This window comes from Ammospiza caudacuta, chromosome 9 (genome assembly GCF_027887145.1).
Source record: "Ammospiza caudacuta isolate bAmmCau1 chromosome 9, bAmmCau1.pri, whole genome shotgun sequence".
Taxonomy (NCBI): Eukaryota; Metazoa; Chordata; class Aves; order Passeriformes; family Passerellidae; genus Ammospiza; species Ammospiza caudacuta.
This window is the reverse complement of record NC_080601.1, coordinates 19,340,680-19,363,325: the sequence shown is the minus strand read 5'-3', so window position 1 is coordinate 19,363,325 and position 22,646 is coordinate 19,340,680. Positions and strand designations below refer to the sequence as shown.

General features: G+C 39.4%; 1 protein-coding gene across 2 annotated transcripts; it reads left to right on the top strand.

Annotated features, from left to right (window-relative positions):
- Positions 1-561: 561 nt before the first annotated feature.
- Positions 562-22,628, top strand: HELLS (helicase, lymphoid specific). 2 transcript variants are annotated; one of them, XM_058810208.1, is made up of 22 exons: positions 562-573; positions 704-825; positions 4,336-4,458; positions 5,792-5,851; positions 6,330-6,366; positions 6,459-6,523; positions 7,004-7,045; positions 7,800-8,024; positions 9,456-9,638; positions 9,889-10,032; positions 10,600-10,796; positions 11,487-11,583; positions 12,514-12,675; positions 13,187-13,329; positions 14,456-14,594; positions 16,017-16,100; positions 16,188-16,307; positions 16,625-16,741; positions 17,662-17,821; positions 20,053-20,149; positions 20,319-20,395; positions 22,097-22,628. In XM_058810208.1, exons 2-22 carry the CDS (start codon positions 721-723, stop codon positions 22,192-22,194), a joined length of 2,475 nt encoding a protein of 824 aa, XP_058666191.1. In that variant the 5' UTR covers positions 562-573; positions 704-720; the 3' UTR covers positions 22,195-22,628. The 2 variants fall into 2 exon arrangements, with proteins under 2 accessions (XP_058666191.1, XP_058666190.1); XM_058810207.1 differs by lacking the exon at positions 562-573 and having other exon boundaries at positions 602-825.
- The last annotated feature ends 18 nt before the right edge of the window (positions 22,629-22,646 follow it).

Genomic DNA, 22,646 nt, shown 5'->3' with positions numbered 1-22,646 from the left:
TGTGTGTTATTTACGTGGAGCGAAAGCGTCTGTGCTCCGAACACTGGAAATATTTATTGTAACGCAGAGCCTGTTTTGGGTTTCCCGCCGGCTGGGTACGTGCGCTCCCGCCCGGATCCCGGCGCTCCGCCGCCCTCTCGTGGCACAGCCAGCAGCGCCCAGGGGAGGCCGGGGCCGGGCGGCCCCCGCCGTGTCCCGGTGTCCCGCCGCCGCTGCAGCCACGGGCACCGCGGAGGGCAGCGGGACAGAACCACAGACTCCCTCCGGCTGGGGAAGTACCCTGGCATCATTGGGTCCGCCCCGGCAGCTAGAGCGTGGCACCATGTGCCACATCCAGTCTTCCCACAAACACCTGCAGGGAGGGTTACTCCCCCGGCTCCCTTGGCAGCCCATTCCAAGGGGAACGGCCCTGCCCGCCCGTGCCCGGGCCCCGCCATGCCCGCCTCGGAGCCTGCCAGCGCCCGAGACGGCCTCACGCGGGCCCGGCGGGCGGAGCGGGCGGCCTCGCGAGAACGGCGCCGCCTCTCGCGCGGCTTGGGAAGCGCGCGGTTTTTTGTTCTCGCGAGGCGGGCGGTGAGGCGGCGCGCGCGGGAGCGGGGCCGCGGCCGGGCAATGCCCGCCGGCAACTCGGGCAGCGGCAGCGGTGAGGGGCGGCCGGGCGCACGGCCGGGGGTGACCGTGAGTGACCGTGCGCTCCTTGCAGAACCGCTGGGAGCCGAGATGGGGGAGCAGGCGGAGGCGGTGGTGATCACGCCGGCCATGCTGAAGGAAGAGGAGCAGCTGGAGGCGGCGGGGCTGGAGCAGGAGCGGGAGATGCTGGAGAAGGTGAGGGGCGGCAGGGGTCCCCGCGGGCTGCGGGGTGTGCCGGGGAGCCGGGGCCGTGCAGCTCCTTCGGTTTCAAAACAAACAAACGTGAGGAGCTGATAAAGGCCCTGCTGTGGTGTAAAGCGCCTTTTGATCATCCACCGGGGTCTTATTTTTCATCTTGTTTTTAAAGGCTAGCGGGAAACTCTTGCTCTTAGGGAGAACCCTTCTGCATTTTATATGCATTGAAATTTAAGGTGGAAAGATTACGTCTTTGCTTCTGTCGTTCTGAGTGTAAAAATGTGAGGTATAGTGCCTGTAAAGTGAGCTGATTTTTAAAAGGATAGTAAGTCGCATTCTTTTGAATTTCTGTCTGAAACATTAAAGACAAAACTTTTCTGGTTTTGTTTCTCAAAGTGTACATAACACTTCTTTCCCGCTTTGGTTAATACAAGCTCGCCAGCCAAGCGGCTTGAGTAGAGTTCTGCAGATCCTTTCCAGTATGTGTTTGGTTCAGTAGCAGGTATAGTTTATGCAGAGCTGATGAAGTATTCCAGCTGAGAAAGCCCAGCTAACAAGGACCGGGTTTATGCCAGTCCCTGCACTCCTGCTCTTCCCCGCAGACGGCTGAGCGGGAGCTGCTGTGACCTGGCATCGCTCCGGGAGAACCGTACATGTGAGCAAACCGGGAGGCCGTGCTTGGTTTGTGTACCTTGGTTTGCCTGTGCGACAGGAAATATAGACTGCTTCGGGAAACGGTGCCTCCCACCGCAAGGGATGTCATCATTACTGTGCTTCGTTTCCCTCTTGCTGAGAATGTTTTCAAGCGTTAATGTTAAACACTAGTTGAAACTAACCGATCTGTTTTGGAGTGACAGCATGGTGCTTCTATACTTGTGCTGATCTCTATGTGGTATTCTGATGATAATTTGTGTTGTGTTTCAGACATAAGGAGATAGAAGCTTGAAGGAACTGTTCTCTTGAATGCTTTTTGGGGAATTGTATTCTAAGGAGTCACAGAATGGTTTGGGTTGTAAGGGACCTTAGAGATTTCGAGTTGTTCAAGAAACTATATAATAGAGAAATTAGGTGATGAGTTTTTCCCTATCTTACATTGACACATTATTCTAAGGACCTGAAAAATGCCAGTCTTTAAGGCCTGGAACTAATTTTGATTACTCTTTTTTTCCTTACTCTAAGACAAGTTAGGTTTTATAAAGGTATGTTTTGATGATGCATTATTTTGTGATACTGTAGTTAGAAAAAATATCGATTCTCCCAGAAGTCTTGGAATATTCTGTGTTGCAAACTGTAAATGATGATGTAGCATGTTGGAACGTCAGGTATTCCTTGATTAGACTAGGAACTAAAAATTTGAAGGTAATACTTCTTGAAGGTAAAGAGGAAACCCTTGTAGAGCAAATTTTCTCATTGCGCAGGAACTATTGAGAAAAAGACTTAAAATTTTAATTTCTTTCACAAGAACCACTTCTGTAACAATGCTGTAATGTGGGTTTTTTGTATTCTCCATTTCTTGAGAATGCACAGGACTTGCCTCTAGCAAGAAGGTACCTCTAGCTCCATTGTCCTGTGTGCTTTATCACCTTTTCCGTGTACAGTCAGAGGCCAGTCAGACCAAGGGATTCACTCCTGCAGTTACCACAGGCTTACTGGGGGCAGCTTCTGTGTTTCCTGTGTTTGTCACTTCGGCAAACCCCCTGCCAGGTGATCTGTACAGCAGTTCAGCAAAGGAGTTGTCAGTTCTTTTTGAGGGTTAGTGGTGAAATACCACTGTGCAAATATGTGTGAATGTAGCGTGGTGACCAAGAGTGGCAAGGTTTTGACCTTCTCAATCAAAAAGGGGAAGAAAACCCACGGTCATAAGGCTTTAGGGCTTGGGTCAAAAGGCACAGAGATGTCATTAGTGCTGTTCATCTTTGAGTTTTCTTTTTTCTGCTTGAAATTTTTGAAGTTGGTCGAGGAAGCACTCCTTCAGTTTGACCAAATAAGAATGCTTTGTTCACTCCAGTAAAAAGTGAGCAATAGTTTACTGAAAAAACAGGTTAGTTTAAATTATACTCTCTTGGCATTGCCATTAAGAGTTGATCTTTCTGAGCTCAGGTACCTGTCATCAGAAGGTAAAAACCTGGACTGGGGAGAGCAGAAGCAAAGAAAATCTTGAGAATGCAATCTCCTCCCCTAGAGAAATTGTGGGAATAGATATTCCTCTCTTAAAAGAACATGGTGATTGCTACCTGGTTGGAATTACTTGGAGAAAATCAAGTTTTGATTTCTGGGGGCACAGACATTCTCCACCTTTTCAGTGTCTCACAGTTTGTCCCATGGTTCAGGAAATATCCCATTTCCTTGCCTATTAGTGTATTTAGTTTCAGAAGAATCCCTTGTTTTTCTGTGTCTTAACGTGCCCTTCCCCCTGTGTTTCTTTTGAAGGCAGTGACATAGATAAGCATCTTGTAAAGCTCTGCATCTTGTGCTCTGAGTTTCTCTTGGAGATGCTAATTTAAAACTTTTCACTCTACAAGTACTGTAAACAGCTGGGGCGATCTGTCTCTTCTTCCAGGTAACAAGCAATAGACAAGAGGAAGCATCCTCAAGTTGAGCCAAGGGAAGTTTAGATGGAACATTCGTGCAAAATTTTCTTCAGTGGAGGGGTGATGAAGCACAGAGACACTGCCTGGGGGAGCGGTGGAAGCAGCACTCAAAAAGCGCAGAGATGTGCACTTCCAAGGCACCTTAGTGTAGTGGTTTAGTGGTAACTTGGCAGTGCTGGTTAATGCCTGGACTCCATCGTCTTGGGTCTTTTCCAAAATAAATGACTCAGTGACCTGTTTGGTATCTCGGTTTTGCAGGCAATGTTAGATAAATGCAGAAGGGTGAATGTTTTTTACTTTTTGGGGATGTCTTGATGCGAGTTTTAAAGAGTAATTTGCAAACTTCTAAATGCACAGCCCTGACTAATTCAGCAGCAGTTACTTTGAAAAGCAGGTGTGGATTTTGTAAGCAAAGTGAGTAGAAGTTACTGTTTTCATATTGGCAATTGACTCGAGCTCTGTAAAACCATGTGATAGTTTTGTAGCTGTCTGTATCTTGTTCTTCATGAGAAACTAACTTGGTGTAAATGTACATGAAGGGATAGAATAATACTAGGGAAGCTGTGCTGAAATTTGCCAGGTAGGGTTTCTTTCCTCAAAAATGTTGCAGACTACAAATAAACTGAGATTTAATTTTTGTGTTGGAGTTGAGGCATCTCTGAGTCCTTGAATGCCATGTGCTGCTATAGCAGGGGTGTGCATGGGGGATGTGCAAGGGAATGCAACCCTGAGTTACTTCTACCTTACAGCACTTCATAGCTATGTGAGAGTCCATACAGTCACAAATCAGAGTGTGATGGCTGAAAGGAAATGGGTCTGTGTGTGAGACACTTCAGAGTTCATGCTTTTAAACAAGCAACGGTTCTTCAGTGTAATCACAACTGTTTCTGTAAATGCTTGACGTGTCTTTGTTGGCCAGGCTCGCACTTCTTGGGACAGGGAATCGAGTGAAATGCGCTATAAGAGGCTCCAACATTTGCTTGAGAAAAGCAACATCTATTCCAAATTCTTGCTAACCAAAATGGAACAGCAGCAGCTAGAGGTAGGTGTGTTCTTGTTTGCAGTAGGGATTCTTAAGGTGCTGTTTCTTTGGGGGTTTTTTCCGTCCAACTGTTTGAAGTAAAAATGTTTTTAAGATTGCATTAGTAGCATTAAAATCTACTGGAACCTAGTGCACAGGAATGACATTATGCTTTTTATCTGGTGTTCAGAATTTGTTCTCTAAATTAAAAGATGAATCAGATATGGAAGAACATGAATTATAATTTCAAGTCACACTGTAAAGGTGGCATTGATGCCTTTACAGCTCTTTTGGCCTGAGTGCAAAGAAAGCAGAGTAAGTATTTCAGGTAAAAAACTGAAGTTGAAGGGAGCTAGAAAGTGTGGAGGGAGGATAGAAGGTGCAAAGAACTGACAAGTAGGAAGGTGAGTAGCCTGTTTGTGTCATTGACTGAAAGCTGAGAATAAGATGTACCTCAAGATGCTAACTTAGGCCTCCCTCAAACAAGTGGGTAAATTAGAGTGACCTGAGGCCATATTGTTCCCAAACAAGAGTTTCCATAAAACAGTGTTAAGTGTCTTCTTTTTCTTTAGTCCATGGGCTGCTGAGTTCATACCTAGCTTGGTCTTGACTTTTTTAACTGTATGTTTATGGATGTACAGTTAAACTGTACGTTTATGCTTGAGGGAAAAGAAAGAGAGGGAAAAGCAGGAAAAGATTAGGAACAACAACATTTTCTGTGAAGGGACACTGATAGAGTGCAGGAACCTCCTCCTCAAAATACTTCTCTAGTTGAACTGTCAGCTCGAATTCATGGTTATTTTATTGCTAGAATGTGTATTTCAGTACTAAATCTTGCTCCATCTGATAAATACCAAGGTCTTCTACTCTTTCTTCAGGATCCTTTTGCTTTTACTTCAGCAAGCAAAAATAGTAGATGGAATGAAAATCTTAAGTTCTTCAAGACATGAAAGCACTTTGTTAAAGGCATTCTAGGCTACTTACATTGCTGTCTGTTTTGCAGTGAATATGTAGTATGTGTAAGTTGGATAAATGGAAAACTTACTGCAGTAGATTTAATCTTCAGGAGTTTTCAGTTAGGAATATTTTTGCTAAAATCTTTCTAAATTACTGTATTTAAGTGTTTAAAGTATTTACTGACAAGCAGTTTAGAGCAGTGGCACTTTATTGTCCAAATTTTGCTTTATTGTTTTAAGCTACACCAGAACAAACTTAGTGGGGTTGCAAAAACAAAGTCTTCAGACTACATGGAACTTGGAATTAGCAATGTAATCTATTGCTTCTGTAGTGGGTACTACTCTTGTGGGTGTTATGGAAAGGTAAGAATTGCATGTGTGGTTTTTATTTTGTTTAGGAACAGAGGAGGAAAGAGAAGTTAGAAAAAAAGAGAGAGATGATGTTAAAATCTGCCAAGGTAAGATTAAGTAGCTTTATGCAACTTTATGAATAAAAGTCTGAGAAATTACAATGTTTGTTTTGACCAAGGTAAGTAAAATAAGTTTGATTGTCCAGTATTTGACTTGCAGGATCTATCTGTCATATTTATTTTAACTGTAGTAAGATTGTTTGAAAGTGCTTAAAAATTGTATACCCTGACAGTCATTTTTAGAGGATGTTTTTGACTAGTTATTATTAGAGAAAATTGTTTCAGTTTGTCTTTAAGGAGTTTTTTCTTTTTGCAATGATTGCTTTGTTCAGCCAAAATAGTGAATAACTAACAAGAAAAAATAAGCAGGAATTTTTTTCTTTTGCTGTGTTTTTGAAAATGTTTAGTTGTAGAAATGTTTCAAGAAGCTTTCAGAGGTAGTTACACCTGATTACACCTTTTTGTCTGTGTCATGATAGTTAGAGATGCATAAGATGGTGAACCTCTTTCTATGGTTATTTTCTAGGGTCAAAACTCAGTTGATGGCAAAGAGGAGAAATCGGGTAATGTATTAGGCTTTGCCTTTTTTCAGTGCTGGTGGGTTTGATTTCCTTAATGCTTGATGCATTGTATAAATTCAAATATTATCTTACAGGTGCAAAAAAGAAGAGAGGAAGAGAAGATGGGACATACAACATATCAGAAATTATGTCCAAAGAGGTATGCCCTAACTATAAATAGGTTGTCTGGATTTTTGTAGCACTTTTAATGGGTGAGTCAATTTCTGTGACATCTGTATTTTAGAGCACTCCATTCTCACACATTGCTACCAGGTATTATCAGCCATCAGTAGTCTGTGAGCAAAGATGTATGTAACAAAGAGTGTTGTCACAGCTGTAGAGTTTGGATACTCTTTTGTTTTTTCAAGTCTTTAGGGGAGGCAAGCTGTGAAGAGTGTATGTTTCCAATTGAATTTTCAGCTACCCTTTGAATGTATTGAAAGCTACCTAATTGAAATGTATTACCTGGTGTGTGGTCTTGTTTTAGAGTCACTTGTATGATTAATGATTTTGGATGTTAAGCTTTTTAAGGTATATCCAGATTGAAAGATAAATGAAAAGATTACATGAAATACAAATTACAGTAGTCTTTAAGGTTGAAAAGCACATAAGCATGTTTTTTTTTCCCGTTTGTTTCCAGGAAATATTATCAGTGGCAAAAAAAAGTAAAGTGGAAAATCAGGTATGTTGACACATATTATTGCAGTTTAAGAGTGCTAAGCCCAAAGGAAGAGAAGGCTTTTTATATTTTGTAGTGTATCCCTAAACTTTACTCGTAAATAAACATCTTTGCTAGTTGTTGAAGTCCTGAATTTAAGTTTAGATAGGTGGTATAAATGAATGCACTTAAATATTTATTTCAGAAATCCAAGGTGGAAACTTTAAATTTGTTTTTTAAAAAACTGAGTTTGAAGGTATTTATACTTCATAGATTGCTAGTAGCTTCAGAAATAAAGGAAATAGGAAGTTAATAGAAAATATTTGTGTGTTGGTGTTTAAGACTTTAAACCAGTAATTTTTAAGCAGTCAAGTGTGGAGATAACGGGGGAGGTCTCTTTTGCATCTGTAGTTCCAGAGCTGCATGCACGATGTGAATTGCTTCCTAACATTAGAACAGCTTACAGAAAGGAAAGCCCTACTGCTTACAGAAGAGAAATTGCTGTATTGAATGTTGGCCTCTGTGAGGAAGGTTTTAAGTCTGTTTACTGTTATGAGTAGAAAATTATAAGCCAAATAGCTTCAGTAGCTGTCACTGCTCTTAAATTCTAAAGGAGAAAAAAGTCTACTCTTGAGTTGACAGTTGACTCCAAGCTTTGTGTCAGAGACTGAGGTACTTCACTGCACATTAAGGCTGGTGTTAATTGGGAAGAAATATGTCTTAGCAGGCTTTGATGTGCGTTGCACTTGTCTCATGTTCCTTGACCTTCCTTCTACAGGATGAAAGCTCTGGTGACAACCTGCATCCAGAAGACCTGCAGAAAAATGGAGACTCAAACAGTGTCATTAAGGACAGGTTGTGTCAAGCCGTACGACACAGTGCCAAGCAATTTCTTGATCCAGTGCGAAAGTTTAACGGACAGCCAGTGCCTTTTCAGCAGCCAAAGATTTTTACTGGTGGTGTAATGAGGTGGTACCAAGTGGAAGGCATGGAGTGGCTAAGGGTATGGATGCAATTGAATTTGATCAGAATTGATGCTGATTGGAAACTGGTGTGGAGGGGAAGACATTAGAAGTCTGTGGTCATAGTTGGTACAGGGAAGGTGAAGAGGAGAGAGTTATGGTCTTTCATGGTACAAGAATCTGGTGTTATGAAAAAGTTGTCAACCAGCAAATAAAATGTTTCAATGTGGGAAGGACATTGGTTTTTCTAAGCCTTTCTTTATAGATTTTCTGGCTGGTGTTCTCCATCATCCCTTTTTCCATCTCTTTTCTTGTTCAACTCAACCTCTCCTTACAAAGATTTTGTGAAAGCAGGACTACACATCCTACTGAGGAACAGCCTAATTTGTTTCTCTCAAGGGCTTCAATACCTAGCCCAAAGGTATTCAAAGACCTGATACCTTTGCAGGTTTCACACAGATGAATTTTCATTCTCTGTATCCTGGAGTCTTAACTAGTAATATTAGCACAGCGTGTTAAAAATGTTATGTCTTTAGCTTCTGAAATAAAAAACTATAGGAATTTGCCATCAAAATGACACACATACATTTTTAGCTTCTACCTGTTTCAGCATGCAAGCCAAATTTAAAAATTCATAAGAATCAAAACATTTTAGTTCTGCTACTGATCTCATATTTTTCTTAGATTTTTTCTTTCTGATTTTTCTCCCTACAAGCATACACAGTCTGTTTCAACAGGCTTAGACTCAAGTGAGTGCCACTAAACTTGCTCATTTCTGTTACTGGAAAGTGCCTTGTGAAGACAGGCCTCTTCTGAAGGGAAAACCAGTTTCCTTAGTTGGGCTGTCAGTTATAATAACCTTTTTATGTATCTTTATTGAATAATAGAGAATGGCCAAAGAGCAATTCTGTGTCTTTCTGGTTTTTTGTGAGAGGTTGCTCTGTTCTTTGTCAGAGTAGGCAGTGTCTGCACAAATAACTTTGGCTGGAGCAGGTGGCTATGTTGGCCAGGAAGTGCACCTTTTTCTTGTGGTGAGGTAGCTACAGGAGCTCCATGCCTGCAGAAGCTGCCTGAATAGATACCACTGAAATGTCAGCACAGTCATTTGGTCTTTTGGAAAGCAGAGCTAAGTGAAGTTTTGAGGCTGGGATGAGTACAGCCTTGAGTAATGCGAGCTGTACTTGCAGTTAAAGTGCCTTCTGGTGCAACACTAAATTATGTACTTTCCTTCATTACTGTTCTGGTTTTTGTGCCCTGGTCAGGCACTTAGCTGGCTAGGAGTGCATACATCTACATGAGAATATCCAGCATTTACAAGATGCTGGTATTTATTTTTATAAGAGAATCATCTTCATCTGTAATATAAAATGGGCCTAGTACAGCATTTTCACAGATGTTACATTCCTAAAGATCTTTATTTTTCCAAATGTGTGTTGATTATTTTGCATTTACTTTTTTTTTTTCATATGCAGATGCTTTGGGAAAATGGTATAAATGGCATTTTAGCTGATGAAATGGGACTGGGGAAGACAATCCAGTGCATTGCAACAATAGCGCTGATGGTGGAGCGAGGGGTCCCTGGTCCATTCTTAGTATGTGGTCCTTTGTCTACTCTTCCAAATTGGATGTCTGAATTCAAGAGATTTACTCCAGAGGTAAAAGAAATTAAGATTTCTCTTCTTTTCTTCTCCCTTATTGTTTCATTTCTATTCTATTTCTTTGCCTTGAAGCTTTCTCTCCATAGAAAATCATTTTAGTTGTAGTTGTTTATGTGGTTACTACAAACTGTGCTGTGACTTGCTATGTATTTACAGCTATCTTATAAGAGATCTTACTATTTCTATTGTTCTCCCATTAGCTTAAAATGGGCATTATAGTCCTGACTTGTAATCTCTTTTTTTACAGATTCCACTGATGCTCTATCACGGAGCTCAGCAGGAGCGTCGCAAACTGGTTCGTAAAATCCGCGGCAGACAAGGATCGCTGCAAATCTACCCTGTGGTCATTACTTCCTTTGAAATAGCAATGCGAGACAGAAGTGCCCTGCAGGTACCCAAGTTCTCTTAGCCCCAGGACTGTGTGTGCCTCAGTACTGATAGCAGTGCTTTTGAACTCAGAAAAAGCCCCACATGCTGCCTGTACAATAAGTTTCATACTGTAGCATGTATATTGGCATTCACTTCTGTTTCCTTGGTAGTAGTAGCTCTGGAATTTAATGCTAAAGTTCTTCAAACAGAACATTATTCTAAAAGCAGATACAGCATACCTGCTCTTTGTGTTACCTTCCTGTAGGTGATGATTAAGGATGTTTAGAGCAAGAACTATACTTAGTGTATAAATGTTGTGGTTAACATGACAGTGGTTGTTTCAGCAAGATGAGTTTCTTGTAGAAGTTTTGTTTTAACCACCTAAACTTTCTAAAAGGCAGTCACATGAAGCAGGTGTGTGGCATTATCTGTTTGGGTTCAGCTCCATTAGTCTGACAAAGTGAAAAACAGTAAATAGAACCTTTGTAACAGGCAGTACCAACAGTCTCATTAGTGCTTCTTAATTAATCTTACACCTCTTTTGATGGAATAGACTTAAAATTTACTGAAATACCTTTTCTTTTCATAGAACTGCTACTGGAAGTATCTCATAGTAGATGAAGGTCACAGGATTAAAAATATGAACTGCCGCCTTATCAGAGAATTGAAACGATTTAACGCAGACAATAAACTCCTGTTGACTGGCACTCCCCTGCAGAACAACTTGGCAGAGCTTTGGTCATTGCTTAACTTCCTATTGCCAGATGTGTTTGATGATTTGAAAAGGTAAGTTGCAGTCTGATGGTGGAAACTATTTCTGTTTGTTCTGTTTCAGTATTATTATGACTCTTTAATAATTAAACTTATCAGCATGTGAAGAGTTGCTTTATGCTGTAGTTGTATTCCAGTATGATTATTTGGTGGCAAAGGCTTTGAAATGTGTCTTGCCTCACACTTAGTTGTTTCAGAAAGGAAGGTATTAATTGTTGTCTCCCTAGATAGTGGAAGGTCAGCTGTGAGCTAAGACATAAACATCTGTGGTGAGAGATGTTTGTTTTATCACAAATGCCTGGCACTGCTCTTTGGAGATTCTCCAAGGTGTTGGATGAAGCTGTCTGAGGCTGGCAGACACAGGACCCACAAATCCTTCTCTGCAGCAGTAGGGGGCCAGGTAGAAGAGCACTGCCAGAAGAGTGTTTTGACTAATTTTTGGAAAAAGCTATGACCTAGATGGAATATAATAGATGACAATGGATATTCCAAATATTACAAGTATTTTTACACATCACCTAAAACCTCAAGCTTCTGAATTGACAGGTATATTTCAGAAATTCCTTTTGATACACCTTCTATTAATGATGGATGTGAGTGCTTTATTTTTTTTTTAATCACAAGATAAGAGAACAATAGATACTTTGTAGCTATTAATCTTAATTATTTTAGTAAGCTATTTTTACCCTTGCTTTGTTTTTATAGCTTTGAATCCTGGTTTGATATTACCAGCATTACAGAAACTGCTGAAGATATTATTGCTAAAGAAAGGGAGCAAAACATCTTACATATGCTGCATCAGGTTTTCATTTATCCTTCATTTTGTATTTTTTATGATATAGTTGTAGCATTGGCCATTTGTGTCCTGAAGTGTGTCAAAATCTTGTTTGTGATGCTGAATTTTAGTTGAGGTTTTTATTGTGGCACTTCTGGACTTCCTGAGACTTGTAGGGTTCTTTTCAGTCTTTGCAGTACTTACAAATGCTAAAGGAACAATATATCTCTTTCATAGCCACTCATTTTTATACTTGGAACTGTATTGAGTTTAGTCAAACTTAATTGCAGTTACAGACTTCAATTCACTAAGATATTTAATCAGTGTATTTATTTTGTTGAAAGAGAACTTTGAGGGAACTTATGTAACTTGTAGGTGTTGAGCAGAATACCTTTTGACAAACTAGTCATATAATATGACTGTCTTCAAATTTACACTTAAAGCTCTTTTTTTTAAGAGAGTGTGTGGAAGTAAATGCTTACAGACCTATCATTTTTTTCCATTATAAGCTGTTGGTGAAGGATCTAAACTGAATCTTCTATGTATAATTGTTGATGACAATTTATTTATTTAAAGGTTTTGGGCATTTTCAGGAAAACTTGATTTAACAAATATAGTAAACAAAATGAGCAGTTGTGTATTAAGATTGCTTTTAGTTACTGGAATTTGTAAGAAAGGTCTGTAACATAGTTACTATTGCAACCCTACTAAGCACTTCAGAATTTTTTAAATGTTAAGGGGTGTGTTTCAACACGTTAGTACCAGCATGTGCATGAAAATGTTGAGTAGGCATGCATATTAAAAACCTAAATATATTTGCAAATTAACTCTCTTGCTTTAAATTGGCAAAATAGTGTTACATCAGTAGGCCTGCTTCTGTGGTTGTCTTGTTTTCTTTGTTTTAAACTAGCTATGTTGACAGCTTTGAGTAATTGTAGCATCTGCTCACCATTTCAGATTCTGACACCATTCTTACTGAGAAGGCTGAAATCAGATGTTGCTCTCGAGGTCCCTCCTAAACGAGAAGTTGTGGTGTATGCGCCGCTGGCAAAGAAGCAGGAGACTTTCTATACTGCCATTGTCAATCGCACCATTAGGAAACTGTTTGGGAATAATGAGGTAGCTGCTGAGAAGGATGTTAGCACTGATTGCTTGTCATAGTTCACATGCAAAACCATATTGTTCTGCTTCATTACCATTGTAACTAAACCTGCTTTTATTCTTAAATTTTTAGTCTGGTCTATTTGTTATCTGTTTCAATAGTGGCAGCTACTGTGATAGGCCTGTGGCACAGAACTAAAGCAATATAAGTGTAAATATGGTCTTGATTACTTGTAGATTGGGAGGAAAAGAGCAGTGTTTTCATAGAGTTGACAGTTTCAGCTTAGAATCAGTAAGGCATGAATGTAGCTTTCTAAAATCAAGCAGAAACTTTCAAAATCTACAGTTGTAGACCTTTAAAATTTGGCTGCATATTCTCCATAGCCAAGATGTAAGCTGCTGAGTGTAAAAAAGTGTTGCATGATGCACATCACTGAGGCCTCTTTTCAGTTTTGCAAATTCTTGGATCAGCACAGGCCTTTGATTCTGAAGCTGGCTGCTGTTGATGCAATGTTCTCATTTCCCACAGGAAGAAGTCGTTGAGTTGAGCCCTACAGGCCGACCAAAACGCCGTAGTCGGAAAGTAGTTGATTATTGTGAAGAACATAATGGTTCACCTGATGACTTGGAAAAATTAATCAGCAAAATGCAGGAGGAAGTAGAAAAAGAGAGGTGCCTGTCTTTAATGATTTTTATTTCTTGTTGTACTGTTTTCCTCTTAGTTTGCTTCCAGTGAGTGCTTTGCTTACTGTAATTGATCAGCAAGAATGGCATTTAGTGATTCACAATCCTTGTAGCTTTATGGTTTGTTTCTTTGATTTTACCTGGTATTCACTGAGCCATGATAGCAGTGATTATTGTACCATCACTCACTGGCTCATTGGAGTTACAGTTAACTTCAGGACACTATTGTGGTTTAACCCAAGGCAGCAGCCAAGCACCACACAGCTGCTCACTCACAACTCTTATCAGAAGGGTAAAAGCTGGAAAACATGTGGTTTAAGATAAAGATAGTTTTGTAGGAAAGGCAAAAGCTGCACATGCAAGCAAAACAAGGAGTTAATTCACTGCTTCTCATGGGCAGGCAGGTGTTCAGCTGTCCACAGGAGAGAAGGGCCCTGTCATGCATAGCATTTGCTTGGAAAGACAGTGTCACTCCAAATATCCTCCACTTTTCCTTCTGTTGGTGGCTCTAAATTGGTTGAAAGTCCCTTGGGCATAAGGAGAATCCTCAGGTTGAAAAGTGTTTCTTTTGCTAGATTTTTATTCTAGTTTGATGTAGCCTGTGAGAATAGACAATTAAATCTATGTTTGTGTTAGATTTATGGTATGCCTGGATCCCTTATATTGGAGACAGTACTTGCATGTAGAAGAGCTAAATAGCTGTATTCATTGTGATTTCTGCAATGTAGCCAAAATAGGATAGGCGGACAGCTGATTCTGGAACATCTTGGGTATTGCTCCCCAGGAAATCTGACCCTGTGGTCTGGTGAGGGCTTGCTTCTGAAGTTCCCTTTTCTGCTGGGTGACTTGCACAAGTCAAATTCTGTTCCTAATTACTACTGACTGCTCTTTTATATTTTAAATCAATAATGGCAAACAGTTATGCCTTTGTTGCCAAGTGTGGCACTCTAAAACGTTTTGTCTGGTAGTAGCTTTACAGACTACAAGGGATTTTGAGCACGTCACAGCATGTGACTCCATTGCTTGATTTTGTTATAGGGTTTTTTTCTCTCATATATTTGTAGCATAATTAGGGGACACTTTTCATACTAATAAGATGTTGTGTCTTTTCAAGGCCAGTGGTAGAAGTGAGCATTCCCATGGATTCTGAGGTGAACCTTAAACTGCAAAATATTATGATGTTATTGAGGAAGTGTTGTAATCACCCCTATCTTATTGAGTATCCTTTGGATCCTGCGACACAGCAATTCAAGGTACACATTTTAAAAGCATTGGAGAAAATTTGTTCCAGGCATTAAAAAGCAATAAGCAATAGACTGGGAGCTGATGGCAGTAAAGAATGACCTTTTCAATGTATTTGGCATATGCCTGCTATTGAATTCCTGCAGTATACTGAATCATTATTTGAAACTTCCTGTAGCAGCAGTAGCAGGGACCTGTTCAGCTGCTGTGCCCATTCAACCTTTGCACAGTGCTGCCGTGGTGTTCTTCATTGTGACACTGCTCTTCCTCTGGTGGAGAGTTATTCAAAGAGTTGCTGGCTTCCATTGACTCTGGGTGCTTTAGGGGCTGCCTCAAGGTTTCCTCACTACGGTTATTTTTCAAAACAAATGCTAACCTTGGTGAGCTGTTCATGAGGTAAATTGTACACCCTGCAGGAGGTGCAGTGGTAACATTTAAGTGTGAGTTGTTGAAGAACTGTACCAAATATAACAGTCATCTGCTCAGAGAATACAGCATCCTTCCTGAAAAGGGAAAAAATCCAAGTTATATCACAGAGACCAGGTGGTAGTTTAATCTACACAAAGCAGATGGAAATACAGGAAAGTATGAAATAATTTGAACTGAAAGAATTTTAAAGAACTGGAAGTTGCTTGCACATTCTAAATGTAGATGTAGGTATGTGTAGTCATGATTCCTATTTGGTGAGTGATAACAGAGCCTGCTGTACTCCAGGGTATGCTGTTGAAGTGTGTCAATGTAAAGTCAGTGCAAAAAAAGCAGATTCCCCAGTCTGGGAGGTGAGGGAAAATTAGTGTGTTGAAAATGGAGACTGTTTGACAGCTGACACCACCCACAGGAGTTAGTATTCCTAATTACCACAGTGCTCAGGAGGATGTATTCCTAATTACCACAGTGGCTGCTGTATGTTTCAGACCTTAGAAGTTTCTGTTTCCCTGCCCCTAGCCTACGGTGAGAATTAGATTTAGCAAGCTCTCTTGAACAGGGGTTTAAGGCAGCAGTGTGAAAACTTGCAGTGAACTTTTACCCCTTGGTTGGTAATAACTTGTTCAGCAGTGCCTCTCTGTGTCCAGCAGGGGGAAGCCTTGTGTCTTAATTACAAACTGGGAAAGAATAGCAGCACTATGCCATGAGGGAAAATCAACAGCATGAGAATTGCTCCTTCCAGAAATGGGGTGAAAACCAATAAGTTTTAAAAAATAATTATTTGGCCATATGAAATGTTGGAGTTCAATTTAGTTTCATTATGCTTTAAGTGATTCAATGTTGTTTGCTTAAATTATTATTATTTCCAATAGTGTAGCTTTTAGTTAAGAAAATGGTGCACACTTGTTTCAGTGAGATTTCAGAGAGCTTTTGTTGATGCTTCTGAGTTGGGGAAGCCATTGGTCTCCTTCCCTTCTAATATATGATCCTTTCTTCCCTGTTCCAAGGTTGATGAAGATCTAGTAAAGAATTCAGGCAAGTTTCTACTCTTGGACCGAATGCTCCCAGAACTTAAAAAGAGAGGACATAAGGTAAAGCTGAAGAATATTGCAGGGATGAGATACAGTCATCTCCTTAGGAACAAAAACTGTTATTAAGGAATCTTTCTGGTTTTGTAGGTCTTGTTGTTCTCACAAATGACTATGATGCTTGACATTTTGATGGATTACTGTTACCTGAGAAACTTCAAATTCAGTCGACTGGATGGCTCTATGTCGTACTCAGAGAGAGAAGAAAATGTAAGTACATGGGCATGCTCTGTGAGCACATTAGCAAATTGTGCTTTTGCTGTGACACTGGGAGTGCCTTTAATAGGCAAAACACCTCCATGCTGAAAACTCTCTTCTGCCTTAGTATCTGTGCCTCAGAAATACTGAAGCAGTAAAGTGTGCTGCTAGGCATTACCTTGAGGTATGCCTAAAATGCAGTGCTTCTTAAAACCTCTGACAGCTTGTGTTGTATTTTCTGTGATCATCTTTTTAAACAGGTCTCTTTAACCATTAGTTGTGTTATGTTTGGTCCATCTACTTTTTTTAATAGATGAAATCTCTTCCAGATGCATCAATTTAATACTGACCCTGAAGTCTTCCTGTTCTTAGTGAGCACAAGAGCTGGAGGCCTGGGCATTAACTTAACTGCAGCAGACACAGTTATCATCTATGACAGTGACTGGGTATGGTGACAGATTGTTAACCTAGTGATAGGTGTCAAAAATGCTTTCTTTTGCTGCTTTTGATAATCATTTACTAACCCATTATGGTATAAACCATTTCTATAACTTTAATGAGGTGTTACATGAAGGCAATAGTAGCATGTTGGTATATGCAAATATTTTGTTTGTGAAATAATACAGCCTCATTTGAAAAGTCCTGGGTTACTGAATATAACATTAGAGTTGGTTTCTGAGTTTGCCCCTGAGTTACCAAAAACAGGAGGGTTTTTTGTGTTGTCAATACATTTCCTTCTTTTTATTACTTACATTTCACTGTAGGTGGACCTTTTTATGTGTTTCCTGTTTACAACAGCTGCCATGTTAGTACCAGCTCCATGAATTTCGTCTGTGATTTGCCATGTGTGTTTTAGCTAGGTAGGATTCTGCTGCTCCTGTAAATCTGGAGGCTGGGAAGAAGAGAGGTTGGAAGGAAATGACTGAGGACCTCTGTATCTTCACTTTATTTTAGTAGACAGTGCTGCTAATATCATCTTCAGAAATGACTGAAAACTTTTTAAATACCATTTCTTATTCTCTAACAAAGAAACCCAACACAAACGTACAAATAAAATTATCATCTAAGTCTGTCACATTAACCATGTCCATCTATAGAAAACTACAGCACATGGTGCAGAAGTTGTAGTAGTATACAGCAGTGCAGTCCAAGCTGGTTGGGTTTCTCTGCCTGTGCAGCTGTAGCAGCAGAGCTTGTCATGGATAAGCTTAAGAGTAAGAGTGGTAGAGTTGTATTGTACCATGTCTCTTCTGCTTCTGCCCTGACTCTGAGCTCCCCATTAAAAATGCTGCATGTGGTATGTCCTTTAAAAAAAAGGATAATGGCATAACTAAATTGTTACTGATTTATTTCTTTATCTGCTCAGAACCCCCAGTCAGACCTGCAGGCCCAAGACAGGTGTCACAGAATTGGCCAGACAAAGCCAGTAGTTGTTTATCGTCTCGTGACAGCAAATACTATTGACCAGAAGATTGTGGAGAGAGCTGCTGCCAAGAGGAAGCTGGAGAAGCTGATTATCCATAAAAGTTAGTATCTTTCTCTTAGGACTTCATGTCAATATGTGTTCCTTCTTTAAATCTCAAGCTGTTAACAAATTTCAGTATCCTGTTTGCCTCTGTCCAGTGTGTTATAACCACTGAAGTCCAGTCCTCTTTGAACAGCTGGCCAGTGCTAAATAGAACAATAGTCCTTGGGTTTGTGTACAGAGCAGTGGTGATTCTTGTGGTGTTCTTGATTATATGGCTTGTCATATTCAAAGAGGTCTTTAGAATGTGATTACTTTGAAGTGTCCCTTTTGGGGATGAGTTTTTCTTGTACGGATCCTATAGGAATCCTGCTTTGCTTCTGTAGCTTATTCTGTTTGTGACATTTGGACCGTGCCTCTTTATATATAGCAATTTCCAAACATTAAGCTCACTTGAAGAATTGCAATTCTAATAACTTGGCTGCTGAACAATAACTAGTTTTATATCAAACTTCAGAGGAGGCTAAAAACTTCTCATCATTCTTGTATTGTCATACTGAGGGGGAGCAAAGCCTTTTCATGAGAGCATAAAGGGGCAAAAGGCCACACTTCTTTCTACTGCACAGTCCAGCCTAAGCTGTGGTTTGCCTCTGGTTCTGGATGATGTTATCTTTGATAATTACTTTATCCTAGCACTAGCCTTTTTCTCTGTAATCTTTTTGCACTGCTGTCTTGGTGTGACTGCCAGGGCTGCCTCTTTATAGGCATGTTGTTGACAGGTATACTTGCTTGCTTTGGTTTGGTTTTTTTTAAATGATTTGATAATGGTCCAAACTGAAGTTAAAACCCAGGCAGCAAAAAGAACACAGAATGAGCTATAACAGATGACTGCCATGTACTAAAGCAGCCCTGGAGACTGGGACTACTTGTTCTGGAAGGAAGATAAATGTCAATGCCTTCAGTTTTGCAATAAGTTCAATATTTATCTTGGCATCTATTGGTGTATCACATGTACATCTTGCAGGTAGGGGTGTCACTTCAGGAACCTTTGGATTCATTGTGTAAATGTAAAGCTAATGTTATGGATCCTGTTATTGTGAATATTTAAAAAGTGTTGGAACTTAAGAGAAGCAAATGAGGAAGGAAAATCACAAAACTAACTATGTAGGGTATATACAGTACAAATACTGGAGCTTTAGATCTGGCTTTTGTTACAAAACATCAATTTTTTTTTCTTTCCATCTTGTGCTTCTGTTGCATTGAAAAAACTTGCTTGGGAAACTGTATTTTTCTTGCTATCATGGCTACTTGAAACTTGCATGGCACTGATTTAATACCATGTGGTTTGTGAAACTCTGAAAGCTAAAAGGGAGAGCCAGCAATACTCATAATGCATGAAAGGACCTAGAGTCTGTCTGTCAGTGCTGTGGATGTTAATGGGGAGAGAATCCTATAGCTCAGACTGCTCTGGAACTTAAATCTGATTTGCACTTCACAGATAAACTCAGAGTTCTTAAAGGGAGATGGGAAAAGATGTGGGGAGGATTTCTGAAGCCAAAAAGATACAGAAAGGAACATAAGTATGATGAAAGGAATCAGTGAAGACACATTAATAAAATGGATACATATGTTGATAAAAACTGAGGAAACTTGGCACAGAACAGCAAGTCTTGCCAGTCTCCTTGAAATGTGTAAGACTGAGCTTGATTTCATGCTCAGCTTTGCTTAGGTAATAATCTTGTAAAGTTTTTTACAGTTGGACTGACATCGAGATTTGCTGTAAATAGGTGTTAGCATAGTCTCAAGCAAGCAGTCTGTGTCAAGGGTATTACTTTTCTGTTTCATTAAACTGTCTGTCTGTTTCATTAAACTGAGGCTGTTCTCTCTGCAAACCACATCTTTCACATATTTCCTATCTTGTGGTTAATACAACTTGCTTTGTTTTAACCAGCTTACAGTACAAAGGGAACAAACTTCAGCATCCACCATATAACTTTATTTACAATCTCTTTACTGTAAGTAGAACTAATGAATTTTTTTGCTCTGTGTGTTCATGTGGGCATGTTGAATTGGTGTTTCAGTCAGTCCTTCTGCATACTACATATATGTCTACATTCATACACATTGTAAAAGGTGAAAGGCTGCATGCAAACCTTCATGTACCTCTGAGTCTGTTATTGTAAGGTGTGTTTACATGAGGACTAAAACAGTGAAACTTAGCTTTGGTTTTGATATTCAACAGTAATTTGTTCTAATCTCTGTGTGCTTTCTTAAAATTTATTCTTTCTACAGATCAGTTTAAAGGTGGCAAATCTGGTCTGGCACAGTCAAAAAGCTGCCTGGACCCTCAGGAATTGTTAGAATTACTGAAATCCAGAGACTATGAGAGGTATGCAGATTTCATAATTTCTTGGACTGTGAGTTTGTAATTTGTAACTTGCAAGCAGCTGTCAAGAGCTCTCTTGTCTTACGAAGTGGTATGTGGATCTTTATGGAGGAAAGAATGTCCTAGGGATTCTGCTACACAGGAAAACTGAGAGATTATTTCTTTTTAACAGGGAGGTTAAAGGATCTAAAGAAAAAGTAATCAGTGATAAAGATCTAGAGTTACTTTTGGATAGAAGTGATCTTATTGGTAAGTCTGAGTTTCCATGTTTTCTTTATTCTCTTCAGCAGTAAATTCATATTGTGTAAGAGTTCTTTGTATGTAGAAAGCTGCCATAGCTTCTTTTCTCTACAGCTGTGTTGTCCATTGACAAAGGACCCTTTAGTCCCTTTGTAGACATTTTCAATATGGTTTGCTGGAGAAGAAATAACAGAACTTAGACAAAAGTATTCCAGAAAGCCACATCCAGGCATGCTGTGCCCTGAGCATACTGTGAATGACAGGCATAGATTAGGATGTGTTCTGCAAAGCAACTCTCAAGGACAGTTGCTATAATTGGTAATTGATCAAAATAGAAATTATTCTCAGAAAAGATTTATTCCAGCAAGCTTAAAAAATGTACTTTGATGTTATCATAATTCAAAATACATTTATCTAACATTGTCTAACATTTTTTTGGGAAAGAAGTCAAGTCTAACATTTGGAAGAAAGAAATCAAGCTTTTGAGAGTTCCCATGGCTTATTAGTGGATTGGCTATTTAGCAAAACACCCCGACCAAACCACAACTCTTTTTGAGGTTTTCTGCAAATTCCTGTGCTTGATCAGGCCAAGATGTCATTGAAAAAAACTCTTAACTTGCCTGAGTGTAAAAATTATTGTCCAGTCCATAGATCTGGAATGCTTCTGTATGATTAGTAGATTTAGTATGCCTTGTTTCCCTCAACATCTTTAGCAGAACAAGACTCCAAGCATGGATATGGAAAAAACCCCCCAGTCATTACAGAATTTAGAAGTAAAAATTTTAGCCTTTAATAAGTATGCTGTGTGTAGTTTGTGTAAAATTAATTTGCTTTAGGAAACTTTTGCTATATTTTGGTTAATTTAGAATAAAATTAAGGCACTGTTATGTAAAACTACTTATTTCAGTTAGCTGGCTGATAATACAGAAAATTATTCTTGATGAATGGGTAATAAGATCTATATCTTTACAAGTTCAGACTGTGAAACAATCTGATTTCTCTTTCCAAGTTGAAGAAGGTGCTGTTTATCTTGTTTCGTTAGTGTGCAACTTATTTATCATGGTTGCTTTTCTTTTTCTTCTTTGCTATGCAAATCAAAGTTAATATAATAGAGTTGTCAAAAAATAATAATAGAAAGACATTAGTCTGGCATCATATACTGAATTTTTGCTATAGCTAACTGCAGTTAGTGCTTTAGAAAGCAAAATTCCAGCTCCCACCCTGGTAAGCCATAATTATTAAATTTAATAAAAATTAAATTTTATCATAAATATAATACTTTTTCATTAGCATATTATTCACTGGAAGGGCAACAAAATGATTGCAATTTCCAGGAAGACAAGTTTGCAGGTCCTTGAATTTTTGGAAAGAATATTACTTATCAGAGCTGTAATTTTATGTTTCTCCTGGTAATTTCACTAAATAGGTTTTCTGGGTATTTTTTTTTCAGGAAAATGAAACTAATTGAGGCAGCTTTTAGAACTGCTTTTCTCCATTCACATTTAGCCAGAGATGTTGGAATTTTTTCCTAGAAGCATACAGCTGAAAAATTAGTTTTGAATACGAACTTCTAGTAGCCAACTGTTGATGAAGGAGTAAATTGGTTTTATCAGCTTTTTCTCCAATTCTGCAAAATGTTTTTAACTTGTTTTCCAAATCTGTTTTCTACTACACCTCTTATTGTTGACCTTTGATTTGTTTTAATCTTAGATCAAATGAAGGCCTCTGAAACAATGAAAAAGGAAAAAATGGGTGTCTTCAAAGTCCTGGAAGAGTCATCAGAGTCCAGTGCAGAATGTGTGTTTTAATATGCAAATGTGGCCTCTAAGTAGTCCTTCAGATCTTCCAGAGATGTCGCTTATGCTTCCTGGTCCTTGATGCTGACCTTCCTTAAGGCCTTGTTCAAATCCCTTGTGTTCTTCCAGTGAATTTTAACATGTTCTAGACTATGATGCAGGTGATAGTGGTAGCTTTAGTAGGCTTTCATAAAGAAAAAGAGCATGTTTCACATTTGCAGCTAGTTCTTGTACTCAGTGGTATAAACTGGCAAATTTGTTAAAAAAATCTTCCTGTGGAAGTCCTAAACCCCTGGTTTTTAGTTGTTTTTGTTTAAATATGGTGTCAACTATAGTTTTATTTGGAAGGGAGAGAACACGTACCTTCGTCAAAGCCATTTGTGTAGCCTCTGTTTTCAACTTCTGAGAATTATTTTTATTAAATAAATATCTCTTTTGTTCTAAAACTCTGGATTTTGGCTTCT

What these genes read in the sequence shown, in the direction of transcription:
- HELLS (XM_058810207.1), top strand. Translation starts at nt 613, where the DNA reads ATGCCCGCCGGCAACTCGGGCAGCGGCAGCGGTGAGGGGCGGCCGGGC. An exon ending in ACTCAGAGAGAGAAGAAAAT is followed by an intron (nt 16,308 to 16,624) that starts GTAAGTACATGG and finishes AATCTCTTCCAG; the next exon opens with ATGCATCAATTTAATACTGA. An exon ending in GGATAGAAGTGATCTTATTG is followed by an intron (nt 20,396 to 22,096) that starts GTAAGTCTGAGT and finishes TTTTAATCTTAG; the next exon opens with ATCAAATGAAGGCCTCTGAA.